General features: G+C 37.5%; 1 protein-coding gene across 1 annotated transcript in view; it reads left to right on the top strand.

The window, feature by feature from the left end:
• LOC145788465 (low-density lipoprotein receptor-related protein 5-like) overlaps positions 1 to 13,386 on the top strand; it is a 111,875-nt gene that overhangs the window by 60,958 nt on the left and 37,531 nt on the right. The window contains exon 10 of the mRNA XM_082600230.1: positions 5,098 to 5,245. Within this exon, the coding sequence (XP_082456356.1) occupies positions 5,098 to 5,245 (148 nt within the window). The remainder of the gene's footprint in view (positions 1 to 5,097; positions 5,246 to 13,386) is intronic.

The following is a 13,386-nucleotide window of genomic DNA, read 5'->3' as shown; positions in this document are numbered from 1 at the left end:
CGACTTTTAGAGGGTGCGCGGCCCCCCCAAAGTTTGAAAATTTGAAGCGTGGGAAAATTTGCAGGAAATATGCGATATCTCGGTAACGGAAGGAGATAGGAAGACGGGCAAGGTGTCAACTTGTTCGGAATGGCCAACTTCCTATCTGCGCTTAATACATTTTGCTACCCTATCTGCAACGAAAAAAAAGTTAATTGCGAAAAACTGTTTTTTCATATTTTTGATGTTTTCTTCACAGTTCTACAGAAGCAAAACCCTTCCAGTAATTGCAGTGATGACAAATGACATTTTTTACGAACAACAGGTTTTGTTAAATGTACTATGAATGACTTAACAATGCAGGTGGACGACTTGTAGAATATTATACTGTGCTTTTTAAGTTTTCAGAACTACATTCTTGTTCGAGTTTGTAGTAAGAAGATTTGTAATGTATAGGGTTGTTTTGAGAAGCTCTCGTTGCAGATTGAGTCGATGTCATTCGCCATCTGCGGTTTTAATTTACCACGGATTGTCATTGCAGGTGTTAAGATTTAAGTATTGGCTATTTGTACCCAGAAGTAGTTAGTTCAATTGCTATTATGCCAGAAACAAGACTTGACGCCAGTGAGACATTGCAGAAATTTGAAAAGCTGCCAGGGAATGTATTACCCACAAACATAAGCGTTCTTCAGTCTTCACCACTACAATTTTTTATGCAAGCAATGCAGTGAAACGAACCCCAAGTTCTTTAAGAAGCCTCCATGTTTTGCTGATGTCAAGGGACAGTTGATAAATGATATAGTTCATGTTTGGGTTAGGGCCAGCCTTCCGGTGATAAGCATCATTCGAGTTGAGACCAGGTTAAAACTGCTCATAAACAAATTTAAGGCAATCAAGAAAAGAAAACAGCCACAGACGGGAGCGACAGAAGGTGTACTCCATGAGCTGTTTGATATCTGCAAGTGCAAATGTGCCATTCCATCACAGGTGAAGTTTTACAACGGCAGACTTTCTTGTAGCTGTCAATGGATGCACCGTATCCCAGAAGAGGAGGTTGAGTTTTTGCAAGATCAAAGGTCTGCCAGAAAGATGTTTATTACTGCATCTCGCGACAGATCTTTTACTAGGGTAAAAAATAGATTGAGTCATCAGAGTTCTTACCAGCAAAAGTTACCAAGTGAAGATGAACCATCTTGCTCTTATTCAACCAGCTCAGAAACTTCCAGCCTGGTAGCACAGGAGAGGCTAAGGCGAAGACCTGCATATATGATTATATACACCTGATATAACCGTTTCCAGCAGTGAGTCTTCGGAAGATGAGACACGAAGCTTAATTCTTGATCCTGATTTCGCCAAGAAAGCAGTAACAGGTGGCAAGATGTACAAAAAAAAACGAAAAATTGCCGTAAGTTCTTTAAGTTGTATGTTAGCTGACCGGCGAAACACTTCTATTCGCCAACAATCTGACCAGTTGCTGGCATGTGCTGGTGACGATATTGCTGCCTCACCGACTACCGTGTATAGATGTAGGGGGAAAACAAGAAAGCTGTGTTTAGAAGAATGTGATGATGACATCTCTGCTTCCGATTTTCTGCAGCTTCATTATGATGGTCGAAATGTGAATGGTATGGATCGTTATGTGTTTTTGGCTCAAACGTATGATCAAGCAAAGAACAAAACTATGGCAAGAGTTATCGGAGTAAAGTCTTTTTTCAAGGAAATTTCTATTAATAGTGAAGCTGTCTTTAATGCGATTATTGGTGCATGTGGTGAAAATCTTTCCAAAGTATACTCGATCATGAGTGATACAGCGAGATTGAACACGGGCAAAAAAAGTGGTGTTAATAAACGAGTGACTGATTACATCATCGAGAATATTGGACATTAAATACATTTTCCATGTAAATGAAATTTACTTGTCTCACGTAATTGCTGAGGTTGAAGGAAAAAGCAAGGGTCCAGGTGCAATGCAAGAAGGCGCACTACTCAACAAAATTAAGTGGATTACAAAATGTAACTTAGAAAATCTCATCGCCAGGAACAACATTGATGTCCAAATCACACCCATAGCTGCTCTCCACCTCAGAAGCAAAATTGAATGGTTTTCAGATCAAAAACGCTGGTGTTCACCGTTCACATGGTGTATGACTCTTGATTTGCACAGCCACGTCAATGTCAACTGTTTTGTTTAATTACTCTGTGTTGGTAGCTTATGCTGAAACGTTTACATGTGAGAGACACTGTGCAATAAGAGATGACGGTATTCTAAGCCTGGGGTCACCAAACTTTTTCTCTGAGGGCCGGATTGCTGCGAGATTAACAGCTGCGGGCCGGATGCAAATTGCAAAAAGATATACAACTATTTTGAATCTCCATTGACTTGAATTGAGCACAATAAATAACAAAGTCAGCGGTGGAATAGCAAAGTTGTGATGAAAATCGAAAGGTTGCTGGAAAAGTTATCCTCTGCTGTGATACAGTAGGCTACAGGGCATCGTGCTCTTGAAAAAACATTTACATCTTTCCAAATTTGACCTAGGCTGTCCCCACTTGTGGTGGCCTAATGATAAAAACAATGATAAAAAAAAAACGATAAAAAACAGTTGTAGTGCAGCTGTTATTTCCACAGCACGTGGCGGGCCGGATGAAATCAGTTCGTGGGCCGGTTCTGGCCCGCGGGCCATAGTTTGGTGACCCCTGTTCTAAGCCAATCGTGAAAGGAAGTCCATTGTTGTGTAAAATTCGATGCACACTTGTACCCTATGCCATAGCACATGTTTGTTGCTCTCTATAACTTGTAATCACTGTAGTTACTGGTTCCAAGGGTTTTGCTTCTGCAGAACAAAACATCAAAAATATGAAAAAAAAACAGTTTTTTGCAATTAACTTTTTTTTCGTTTCAGATAGGGTAGCAAAATGTATTAAACGCAGATAGGAAGTTGGCCATTCTGCACAAGTTGACACCTTACACGTCTTCCTATCACTTTCCGTTACCGAGATATCGCATATTTCCTGCAAATTTTCCCACGCTCAAATTTTCAAACTTTGGGAGGGCCGCGCACCCTCTAAAAATCGTCCAATCGAAAAAATATTTTGGATCGGCTGTTTGTGGCCAAAATCCGATCTGATTAGACCCCAAGCATTTTTGATTTCAAAAATCGTGAAAAAATGAAACATCCTAATAGACATAGAGAATGAAGTAAATCAGAGTTGAACTCAAAGCAATCCATTACAACTTAGGCTATCGATCTATCGATTTAAAAATCGGATTAGTTTACGATTTTGTTGAAAAAGCTCTTCCATTGTCCTTCTTCAAATAGCTGCAAATAACTATGATTGATTCGTGCGGATATAACTTTTGCAAAAAAAAAAAAGTGCAAACCGTTGCTAAGATTGAGAAGCAGTAGCCTAGAGCAGTGGTTCCCAACTCATGGGTCGCGACCCAAAGTTGGGTCGCCTGATAATTTTTTTGGGTCGCTTGTTTTTCAGGCATATTGTGTATTGGGCGAAAAAAATAACAATAGAAAAAATTTAAAACGTGAAGAGATCGATCACAAAACTGGAAAATATAAACAGTTAAACACCAGTCATGAAGCGTTTCATGTCGAGACATCGGAAAGCTTTGTAGCATGATCGTACTGCAAGAAGTTTTAACAATTTTCGCTTTTATTGTTGTTATTATTATTATTAGGCTAAATGTAAACCCAACAAAAATTTCAGACTCAAACATAAATTAACTTGACAAAGTTACGGGATATATATTGTAACGTGCACTATATGTCACGAACGCTATGTCGGACAAACTATGACAACGTTTTCCACGTCAGACCACGCATAGTCTGGTGTGGTAAAACGCATCAAAGACAAAGCCCCAAATGCTGTATGGACTTATTGCTTTCTCCACAGAGAGGAGATTGCTATCTTCCTGAGGCAACAGAACTGTGTGAGATTAGCCGAGAAGTTTTTGCAAGATTTCAAGGCAACAGTTGCTTACCTTGCCGATATATTTGACTCTCTGAATTCTCTAAATTTATATATGCAAGGCAACGGTTTTACTGTGATTGATCGCGCCGCAAAAGTTTCTGCTTAACACAAAAACTCATATTCTGGAAAAGTAATGTCACCAGAGATGAGTACGATATATTTCCTCAGCTAACGTAATATATCTGTGGAAATGAAGTTGATATTAAGCAAACGATAATTAGACACCTGGAACAGTTTGCCAAAAATTTTGTGCACTACTATGGAGAATCTCTAACACTCAATAACCAAAATGATTGGATAATTGATCCATTTGTTGAAAAAGATCTGCCTCAACTTTTCATCCATGTTGCTGAACAGTTTATGGACATAACGACAGAAGTAGCAAACCGTATCTCTTTTGCGTCCTTCAAAGACAAATACCCCAAAGATTCTGCAAACATACGCTTTTGGGCTTCCATGTACAAAGTGTATCCCACAGTTTCACAATTAGAGATTCAAAAACAAATTCCATTTGCAACAACTTGGCTTTGAAAGATTGGATTTAGCGCCATGTGTGTATTGAAAACTGAACAGCGAAACCGGCTGGAAGTTAAAGCCGACATGCGGCTATGCCTAAGCAAAATAACGCCTCGATTTCAAAAACTTACTGTTGCTGCTTTTGTAGTGCTGTTTGTTTGCAACACAATCTTGTATGGCTTTTAAAATATTACGACAATTTGCTTGGGTCGCAAGATTTTACCAAACTGAATTTTTTTTAAAAATGGGTCGCCTTAAAAACGAGTTGGGAACCATTGGCCTAGAGGATAACAAAGCTTGAAAGCTACGAACTTTGCAACTACTAAAGCTATAGTACTATATAGCCTATTTTTTTGCTGTATGCAACTAAGATTTGTGATAAGTTTAAAAAATTTGAAAACATTTGCTAACTGCTAAGTTTCGTTTGATCTTCAATAACAAAACATTGTAGGCCTATATATTATACACTGTATGCTACGATTAGCTTATATCAGCCGACACATATCCCCTCCTGATTACGACAAAAAAAACTTTGACACGTTAAGATGATCTTGAATAATTAATTCGTTCTATTTCCTACAAATGTTTTGAAACTTTCTTACCTGTTTTTTTTTTCAGGTTTATTGGACCGACGTTGGCACTGGTTCAATAAGCCGTGCCAATTTAGATGGAAGCAACTACATAGTATTATCAAAGGATAATGTAAAGCAGCCAACTGGAATTGCTCTTGATCACTATTCCAAGAATCTTTACTGGGCTGATGAAGGTAAATTATTCTAGTTGTTCAAGATGCCTTATTACTGTGCACTATGTACTGTAATTGGATGCCTGCGCTTAACCGCAACAAAATAGGCCTACTTACCAGTTCTTTCAGGCATCCAACCTGCCGAACAGGGGCGTTGACATGGGGGTCTAGGTGGTACTTTTGGACCCGGGCCCGAAATATTTAAAGGGATACTAAAGGAAAAACCTAACTTGGCGATTTTCCATGTTCTTTGTGTTTAACATGCTACCATAAAACAATTTTCAATAACATTTGCCCCATTGTGGTCTGATCAGCATTCCGGGCGTGCTTTTGTCAGAGCTGTCAAAACGGGAATTTGCGTGAGCAGCGAAGCGTGCAACTGTACAGCCTACGTCATAAAAGACAAGCTCATCGAGCAATATTTCTTACTGCGGGCGATTTAACTGTATGTATTCTCTTATTAACCAGAGTTTCTATGATTACAATCGGTAGTTTTTATACTTGGAAAATGAAATAATGTTTTGTCTAGTTCAAATACTGCATTCAAAGAAATGGCATACACATGATTTTACGCAACCAACCAACTCTACATAGGCTACTGTGTAAATTCACGCTCGTCTGATTACATAGGCTACATTTCTTGGACCAACAAAATGAGCGATTTTATGTAGATTTAACAGGACATTGAATTGCTTTTCATAGTTTAGTGCATTTTTCACTCGGTGCAGACTTACATATTACTAAGGCCATTTTAATTTAACCTAAAAAAATTCTTTTTTACTTTATTTTTACTGAACGGAATTGATAACTTGGAAACAAATAAGGCAATAGCAAGTCAAGTCAATTTATTTTGTTTCAACAGCGCCATATATTAACAAACAAGCAGAGTAAATGTAATGATGCATGTTCAATTGTCCATCTAGCATGTCTTTCATCTGTGCTGTATCTATCTCACAGTAGCACAAAGCTTGATGTTGTTCAACCATTGCCACACAGGGACAACATGAACACCTGTTGATATAAAATTGGTAATAATTAGGGTGATTACTTTTTTACTTGTCAAAAAAAGTCAAAAATTCATCAAAATTGTAGCGTTGGATCAAAAATTGTCAAAATTGTTCACAAAGTCAAAATTGTTTACAAACTGCATTGTCGTGGTGTCGTAGAGGTTGCGCTGTCAGTGAATTTTTCATTTTACATCTTGTAGCCTACTTTGGCGCAGAGGGATGGTGTAACGGATAAGAATTGGACTCACCGAATAGTAGCAGACCCTCTACATGTACAAGTATGCGAAACTACCAGGAATAACCTATCAATGTCAAAAGTTTCAATTTTTAGGCCAAAAAATAATTGCCCTAGTAATAATTCATCGCATAGGCTACCGGGACGGGAAAATGCAACTTTGCAATATAATTAGTAACTTATTAGGCAAGGTAAACTTAAGAGCGTTAAGATTTCATTTTCTTATAATTTCAGTTGCATTTGTGAAGTTGTTTTCAACGTGTTGTAGGTTCAAGGCCTTACAAACCCATAGGGAAATGCAATGCAAAGCTGAGCACTTATCCCGCTACGGTCGGTGATTTAATTGTTTTATGTTAAGTAAAGCTAAACAAATGCAGTATATGATGTTAAATATCTAAATTTGCTTACCAATCAGTGTTTCCCACTCGATCCTCATGCTGAGAAACGTCAGTCACATCAGCAAGGTAAAGCTGATTGATCTCTGCCTCTGTGTACAGGCTCAAAAACGATAAGGTTCAGGTTCTAGCATACTTTCTTCTTCATCATCACTTACTTCTTCAACCACCGTACTATCTTCCTCTTCGTATTGGAAACCAAGAGTCAGAAATTCTCCAATATGACACAAAAAATTTATAGTAACCTACAGCACCTAAAAATTGACAAAGCTATATAAACCACGCATACAATAATGATGTTACAATTAAAGTAACTTGCGTTCTTCTGGTGACTATAGGCTACCATACTAGGTTGCGTTCTTCTGGTAACCTAGTAGCCTATAGTCACCAGAAGAACGCAAGTCACTTTAATTATCAAATGCCTGGTGAACTATTTCACTCTATTTTTAATGATGTTATAGGCCTAAAGTGAATTCAATTCATTCAATTTTATTTTTTTGCTGCTGGCGCAAACATGTACAGAAAGACAAAGTAAACATACGAATTTGACACCAAGCAATTTAAGCAATTTTGTGAAGTTGGTTTTTGTCGCCGAAAAGTGCTTCAAACTGTGGTTTAGATTTTTGATTAAAAAATGTTTTTAATTCATCACGAAGATCAAAAACACGTTTCCAAACTTTGCCGCTGGACAACCATCTCACACTAGTGTGAAATAACAGAACATTACTGGATGTATCCAATTCACTGCAAACTTTTGAAAATAGGCGGCTGTTTAAAGCACTATAGCTTTTACAAAATTCACGACACTTACAACGCTTTTCATTGTATCTTGGAATTCTTGTGGCAAAGTTTCTAAACTAATGAAATTCTAAACTTTTCAGAAGGCCTCAGGTGACCCCAGGCAAATTGTCAGGCGACCCCAGTTGGGGTCGCGACCCACAGGTTGGGAATCGCTGCACTAGGTTAATGGCCTTGTTGTAAATTAGGCCCTGGGGTACCGTACAGGTTATCAAAACCTAATACTGTAATTCTAAATAAATACAATAAACCATAAAATCAACATTACTTCATTAACTTGGCGTCTTCTATAAGCTGGTCGCCAGGAAGAAGTCAAATGTGATCTTTCAGCTGTTGCACTAGTTTCTGGTGGAGAAGGAAAGATTGATGGACATGCACCGAGTTTTAAGTCAAGTCTTTTGGCAAGTCTCATTTGGAATTGAAGAAAAATTTTGAAGTCTGCTTCTTGAAAATGCAGACTACAAATTCTGCGGTGTGGTTTTGGTCCACTCCAATGATAAGTTGTGGTGTTGACAAATTTATTCCATTTCCTTTTTTGCGTACTGTCTTTGGGAAACCCAAACATACTAACTTTATGCAATGCTGTCGTGTCACAGCCAAGCACAACACAAAGTCAGGCATAGTATTTGCTATGATGCAATATAGTTTCTACAATAGTCAAACTATGATGCAATATTGATTTTATGGACATTTAATTTTTAGCAATGCTACTACATTTATATTACCGTAAGGTAGGCTATTTCACCTTTCTCGTAACATTGCTACTATTGCTCAACGAGATATCCTAGAAACTTAAAAAACGTGTAAAACTATACTGCAAAACTTCTTCAAACGCAACGCGTCCGAACTTTTGAAGTTTTGATATTGCTGGAACTGGAGCTCTCGTCTTTTGTGACGTTTTCTCGAGCAGTGTTTCCCTTTTTTAGTCATTTTGAAAAAAATAAAAAATAAATGAAACATTGGACTTTGGGCCTTGCCAGCGCCATTGAAAACCATTTTTTTTTCGGTAATTTTTTTTAAAATGTATTCTTGAGTGCTCAGTTTAATGCTTAATTCCCGTTTGAAATTTCCTTTAGTAGGCCTTTAAGGGGCCCGGATTTAAAAAATTTCCCCGCGACTTCAAACATTATCAAGATCTTAATATAATCAGATCTAAAGGAATTGCCATCAGAAGTTAAAACAGCCATTTCAGCAGTCAGATAGTAAAGTACCGGGCCCACTTCAGCTTTCTGGTAGTAAAATATCCACTTCAGCCACCAAACAGTAAAATAAGAATTTAGTCTAATACAGTGATTTCCCTAACCGCGAATATTACCCGAAACTCGAATTTCAAAATAAACAGGCTAATATTTGTTCAAACTGAAAAACTAAAATGGCACAGCTAAGAAGATTGCTCGCACTATTTCTGCGCTAAAAATTAGACCAAAACCGCTTTTCAGATTGCAGCAATCAGCAAATGTTTGACCGAGGCCCAAACACCTTTCCCAAATCAAATTGAAAACTTTCTGACTGTCTACATTACCTTTGCTGTACCTAGAATGACCAGTGAAATATCAATGGAATCGGGAAGTAATACTTTAGCGCCATGTGACAAATAAAAGTTCAAAAAAGCAACCGCTAGATAGAGATGGCAAGTTTTGCGGTTCAAGAAATTTTAAGATTGCTCAAGATTTGTTAAATTACCATGCTTAAATGACATCAATAGAAGTTTGTACAGTATGTACACAACCTTTATATTCATAACATTGTCGATGAAGGAGGCCCGAAAATAAATTGGTACCGGGCCTGAGAAATCCTGTCAACGGCCCTGCTGCCGAAAGGGCTCCATTATACACCTGGCTCGCCGAGCAGATTCTGACCACTTGCTATTATTATGCAAAACTCAATGTCCCAACACAATCTTTCGGCGTTGCAAATCAAGATACCTCATTGTACCAGCTTGTGCCATTGAATTGTTACAACCATTGAGTTATCATACCACCAGTGCAGCACATTACATGAAAGAACTGGCAGCATGATATGCCACCAATACCAAACTCCATGGTTTTATATTTCACCCGGTGGCGCGCTCTTCTGGTAGGCTTACGGACCTGTCCCGCCGCCTTAAGTTAAGCTCAATAGAGTTCGAACAGAAGGCCGCTTTCACTCCAGTATGTACAAGTGGCGTTTGGCTCCCTCATCCGCCTGCAAGTGTGGTGCGGAGAAACAAACTGATGTTCATGTCCTTTTTGAATGGCTCATTTATAAAGCACCAAATAGAATGCATGGCATAGCAGAAGTGGACGAAGCTACACTAACCTGACTTTCCATCACCTGCTCTGAAGTCAGAGCAATCCTGTCTCACACGAAAGAATAAGTTAAAATAGTTGGATTAACAGACTAGTGTGTATTGAAAATAATCTGTTAGCATCAGATTAACCTGATAATAAACGCTTGGAGATTGCCTCAGAAGGTCAAGTTAAAAAAACACTTTTATAAGCACCCAGTCTGTGTCATGTTGCTGTTTTCGCCAATACAGTATACCAGTACAAAACTATACGATTGTTCCGAGATGCACCCGCGTAAAACGAAACAAAACGTAAAATTATTTGTGTTTTGACATTAAAAAGAAAATATCTCAGATAATTCAAAGTGAAACACAGCTATCGTTCCACACGACTTTTAAAATAACAAGCTTTTCTAATGAAATGAAGCGTCAAGAGCCTCTACAAGTATGCGAACAAGTACCAGGAATAACCTATCAAAGCTTTGTCAGTTCGAGGATAAAGATTCAAAAACCAAACCAAACCAACCAAGTTATCAACCAAGACAGCAGTGTTGGGCACGAAGAGTTGTAGACGTGGATTTATGGCCGAGAAGGTTTTTATGTGTTCTTTAAAAGCTACAAAAATGATGTAATAGCCCAAGTATCCTGAGCTTACTAACAATTAAATTGACTTATTTCGGTGTATATGATGTGTGAGAAAAAATGTGCATTATACGCAACGGAAGAAGGTGAGGTCCTCTAGAAAGATGTCCTCAAAATACAGAACACTATACAAACCTTCAACAAATAAATGATTGAAATCCTTATTTGGTCGAGAATGAAAAAGTATGTAAAACGTGTTTTAGATATTATTTTGCCTAAAATTGCATAACAAGCCACTAAAACAAGGTTAAGCTTTTCAAACTTTTTTCAAGCTGCTCAAGAGGGGTTTGTTTTGGAATCAAATTTAATCACTAATCAGCTGCTACATGTGCTTCGCTAGTGCTATTTCAACAGAAGTTGCACTGCTAAGTAAAAAAAATCATTTATCTATATTCTATAGTGTAAGTTTGAAAAGTCAACATTTTGAAATTGTACCCAAAAGCGACAATTTTGCTTTTTCTTGCCGCCGATTAATTACCGTGATAATCCGATTCCATGCAAAGGTGCTTGATCAACCGCACGAAGTGCATGTGCTCACTCATTGCATTGATAACGATTTACGACTTGCAAGCAAATCTTATTGTGCTCATTCCTTCTAAAATATTTACCACCAAAGTAATACTTATATACAAATTAGAAAAAAACTGTATTTTTTGTTTTATATTTTTGTCTTAAATTAATGCTTTTCGAAACTCATAAGCTAGCTTGTAGTATGTAGTTTCATGGGATCAAACTTCTCACAAGCAAAAATATCTCATTTGAAAAGTTTTTTAGATCTTCGTTTGTGTATTTTAGGTCTACAATTTGGTTTGTAATATAAGTATTTTAAGTAGAAAAAAGGCATTTGAATTCAATTGACTGACAAATGCAGCGGTTGGGAACTATGTGGCATGAATTAGTGGTGCGATACTGATGAGTCCAGCCTCGTGGCGAAACACGTATCTATGGCTTTCAATTCTTGCTACACTCAACTGGGAGAAACACATGTTTTTTTTGGAAATGTCTTAATGACTAGTGTGGAGCTGCACCTGTATGGTTAGCAAAACACAATGCTCACTGTCTTATATAGTGAGTAGTCCGGTAGTGCTGACGCCAGGAAGATCGCTCCTTCTCAACTGAAATTAAAGTGTTGAAATTGCCTACCTAAAATTCCTGTTTTCAAATTAGTTGCTTTTGGAATTGTGGATTTTTGTCAAGTTACATCAAAAATATCATGCAGGCTATATCCTAAGTCATTTGGCTTACGGGTGTTTATAAACATGACTCATGTATTACATCCACTAAAATACAGCATTAGCATCTACAAAGCTAAGTTCGAACGTCACTTTTATAGAAGATTCTGTGAACCAATTGAATTTCAGTCCACCATCGTCGAAACAATATCAGCAAAGTGAGAAACATGCGTTAGCAAAGGAAGTGTGAGATAAATTAAGTCAGATAACACTGGTCAACCAAAAATTTGTTGCATTTTCAAATTCAGTTGGTCTTGGGTAATTTTGGGGTGCTGAATTCGAATATGACGTTATTTTTGGTCTAGAACAGTGATTCTCAACCTTTTTTGCCCATGGACTATATTTAAAAAAATAATATCCGATGGACCACTTTGCTATGTTGACGCCTCATGAACACCACTAGTCGAAACTGTATTGCACATAGGTCAGAAAACTCAAAGGCGTGTTCAATCTTGGTCCTTTAGTCCTTGATAATATAATACTAAATAAACTAATTAAGCAAACCCTCTTAATTTGCACACTTAAGCTTATCTACTTGAATACACATAATTTTAATTTCAAATTTTATTCTAACAAAACTTCATGTACAATTGCGCATATTGTTTCAATAAAATTTTAATGTCTCAGTTGTCAGTTTTACCTTCTTAGCAACATGAGCTTCTGACATTTTGTTAATTTGAAAGCACTACAGAATACAGTAGCCTACCTAATTTAGCGTTTGAAAACGTATAACATGTGACATTTATAAAATAATTTAATTAATATTCAGTGAAACAGCGAATAGCTCTACTCAGGGCCGGATTTAGCCTAAGTGCTGCCCTAGGCAGATAAGAAAAGTGCCGCCCTCCAAAAAAATTTTCGATGGTCTGCTACGATTTATATTTTCAATTTCTTACAAAAAAGTTATTTGCACTGTTTATTTGAATACATCAATGAATGTCATTGTATAATGAACTAATTGTTTAAAATCGCTTCCGGCGGGCTTTTTCTCTTGTAAATAAATCAATAATTTCTTCAGTCTAAAAATAAGTAAAGATGAGTTAATGCTCAAAAATGTGAGATCATTCATGTCATCATGCTTCAACGTAGACCGCCGTGCAATCTTGATCAGCTTCAAAATAGAGAATAATCGCTCTGCACTGCAACTGGTGACCATTGTGCAAAGAACCATTCTAGTAGCAACTAGAACATTTGAGTATAGCCTACTTCCTGCAGTCGCCTTTTTACAATAAAATTCCCCAGCACAGCAAAAGTAATATTTCCAGCAGTAAGTTCATCCGAGGAAAGTGATCGCAAAAATGAACGGAGATGTATGCACTCACTTTCAAGATTCTCAAGGTCATCAGAGTAAAACTCTTCCAAGTCAGTCAGTAGCCTTTTGATCGATGTCTTCAACAGATAGTGTCGTCAATTGTTCAATAAATGCAAATTTGGTGTAAATGACTTGGTATGTTGTTGATCGTTTTTTCAGTTCTGCTGCAATGTTGTCTAGAATAGGCAAAACAACATTTCTTTTCAGATTGGTTCGCTTGTCCACAGTGACAGTGATATCATTGTCTCTAGTTTCACCGGATAAAAGTTTCTTTT

The sequence above is a fragment of the Aplidium turbinatum genome, chromosome 2 (genome assembly GCF_918807975.1).
Source record: "Aplidium turbinatum chromosome 2, kaAplTurb1.1, whole genome shotgun sequence".
NCBI classification, from domain to species: Eukaryota; Metazoa; Chordata; class Ascidiacea; order Aplousobranchia; family Polyclinidae; genus Aplidium; species Aplidium turbinatum.
This window is presented reverse-complemented; position numbering and strand designations above follow the sequence as displayed.